The 2822-nt window shown below is 38.3% G+C and overlaps 1 protein-coding gene across 1 annotated transcript in view; it reads right to left on the bottom strand.

The window, feature by feature from the left end:
- The window catches only part of LOC102993431 (elongation factor 1-alpha 1-like), a 1467-nt gene extending 554 nt beyond the window's left edge, over nt 1-913 (bottom strand). The window contains 3 exon segments of the mRNA XM_055084515.1: nt 1; nt 3-694; nt 753-913. The exon segment at nt 1 is cut by the window's left edge and continues 554 nt beyond it. Coding sequence (XP_054940490.1) covers nt 1; nt 3-694; nt 753-851 — 792 coding nt within the window. The 5' untranslated portion in view covers nt 852-913.
- Nucleotides 914-2822: the final 1909 nt, after the last annotated feature.

Below are 2822 nucleotides of genomic sequence, written 5' to 3' on the forward strand. Positions count from 1 at the left end.
CCATGCCAGGTTTGAGAACACCAGTCTCCACTCGACCCACAGGGACAGTGCCAATACCACCAATTTTGTAGACGTCCTGGAGGGGCAAATGCAAGGGATTGTCAGCTGGGCGAGTTGGTGGCAGGATGCAATCCAGAGCTTCAAGCAGTGTGGTTCCACTGGTATTGCCATCTTTACGGGTGACTTTCCATCCCTTGAACCACGGCATGTTAGCACTTGGCTCCAGCATGTTGTCACCATTCCAGCCAGAAACTGGCACAAATGCTACTGTATCGGGGTTGTAGCCAATTTTCTTAATGTAGGTGCTGACTTCCTTTACAATTTCCTCGTATCTCTTCTGGCTGTAGGGTGGCTCAGTGGAATCCATTTTGTTAACTCCAACAATGAGTTGTTTCACACCCAGAGTGTAGGCCAGAAGGGCATGCTCACGGGTCTGCCCATTCTTGGAAATACCTGCTTCAAATTCACCAACACCAGCAGCAACAATCAGGACAGCACAGTCAGGCTGGGATGTGCCTATAATCATGTTTTTGATGAAGTCTCTGTGTCCTGGGGCATCAATGATGGTAACATAGTACTTGCTGGTCTCGAATTTCCATAGGGAGATATCAGTGGTGATACCACGCTCGCGTTCAGCTTTCAGTTTGTCCAAGACCCAGGCATACTTGAAGGAGCCCTTCCCCACAGCCAGAAACTGGCACAAATGCTACTGTATCGGGGTTGTAGCCAATTTTCTTAATGTAGGTGCTGACTTCCTTTACAATTTCCTCGTCATGGCCAGTAGTGGTGGACTTCCCCGAATCTACGTGTCAGATGACAACAATGTTGATGTGGGTCTTCTCCTTTCCCATTTTTGCTTAGGTTTAGTGGTGGTTTTCATGACACCTGTGTCCTGGCGGCAAACCCGTTGCGAAAAAGCCACACTACATCTTTATACATTATAAGCTCATCAACACATAATTGTTGCTTCATGTAGTTGTCTTTTAAATAAGAGAAAGAAATAGTTACAAACAAATATACATTTTATCGTCTTTTATACTTACATATGTAGTTATCTTTACTGGTACACTTTATTTCTTTATGTAAATCTGTGTTACTGTCTAGTATCCATTTCTTTTTGCCTGAAGGACTCCTTTCAATATTTCTTGTAGTGCTAGTGACAAAATATCTGTGGTTTTAAAAAAAATCTAGAGTGTTTTAATTTCTCCTGCATTTTTGAACGATAGTTTGGTGTTTATAGAACTTTGGGTTGACATTCCTTTTCTTTCAGCACTTTGAATATGTCCTCCTACTGCCTACTAGTCTCCATAGTTGCTGATGAGAAGTCAGCTGCTAATTTTATTGAGGATTCTTTGAATGTGATGCGCTGTTTTTCTCTTGCTGCTATATCTTTGGTTTTCAACATTTTCACTCTGATGTACTTAAACGTGAATCTCTTTGAGTTTATCTTTTTGGAGTTCATTAAGCTTCTTGTTTGTGTAGATTAATGTTTTTCATCAAATTGGGAACTTTTAGCCATTTTTTTCTTCAAACATTCCTTTTGCTATTTTCTCTTTACCCTCCCATTATACACATCTTGATACGCTTGATAATGTCCTATAGGTCTCTGAGGCTTTGTTCCATTTTTTCCTCATTTTTTTCTGTTCTTCAGATTGGATAATTCGATTGACCTGTCTTCAAATTTGCTGATTCTTCCTTTTACTAGTCTGCCTCATCTTGTATTGAGACACTCCAGTGGATATTTTATTCTAGTTATCATATTTTTCAACTTCAGAATTTCTGTTAACTTCTTTTAAATAATTTCTATCTCTTTACTGATATTTTCTTTTTTGGTGAGGGATTGTTCCCATATTTTCTTTAATTCTTTAGACATCATTCCTTTAGTTCTCTGAACATATTTATGGTAGCTTATCTAAAGTCTTTGTTGAGTTAAGTCCAAATTCTGGACTTCTTCAGGCATAATTTCTGTTTATTGCTTTTTTACCCCTGTGTATGGTTTATCTTTCCTGTTTCTTTGCATGACTTAAAGTGTTTTGTTCAAAACAAGACATTAAAAATAATTTAATGTGATAACTCTTGAAATCAGATCCTCTTCTCTCCGGGGTTTATTGTTGTTGCTGTTGGTTGTTGTTGTTTCTTTGCTAAGTGACCTTCTGGGATGAATTCTCTAAATTTATATTCCTTATTGTATGTTGCCACTCAAGTCTCTGTTCACTTGGCTTAGTGGTCAGTGGAAGTCACTCCACCCCACCCCCCTTTTTTTTTTAATAAACTCTCCTTTAATTGTTGCAAGCCTTTGGTTAATTTTCAGAGTTCTTCAAAAGTTTATTTTGGCAGTTGTTTCCAGTGTTTGTGTTGCTTTTATAGAGGAGTAGATTATCAGAGGTCTTTACTTCACCACTCCAGAAATGCTTCCTTTTGCATTAGTCCCTATTCACTTTTACCAAGGCTAATGGGAAAATGTACCCCCATGAGGATGCCTAGCCCTACTTGCCTCATGTCGTTTTTTTCCAGCAATGCTGTTGAAGTCTGTGTAGCTGACCATCAGATTGTCTTCTTGTGAGCAGAGAATTTTATTTTGAATTCATTTTTTGTAGGACATTATTCAAGGGTACTTAACTGTATATCATTAATAACAACATTAGACCTGTTGACTAAATCTTATTCCTCCCATCTGTTCTACTTCTCACTAATGTAATATGCCTTCCTCAACCCTCCTGGGTCATCTTACAGAGATAATAATGGAATCTAAATGTAGTCACTATTTATTACTTGTCAGCAATTTTATTAAGTAAGTACTTTATTTGCATTATCTTATTTGA

This window comes from Physeter macrocephalus, chromosome 4 (assembly GCF_002837175.3).
Source record: "Physeter macrocephalus isolate SW-GA chromosome 4, ASM283717v5, whole genome shotgun sequence".
In the NCBI taxonomy this organism is placed as follows: Eukaryota; Metazoa; Chordata; class Mammalia; order Artiodactyla; family Physeteridae; genus Physeter; species Physeter macrocephalus.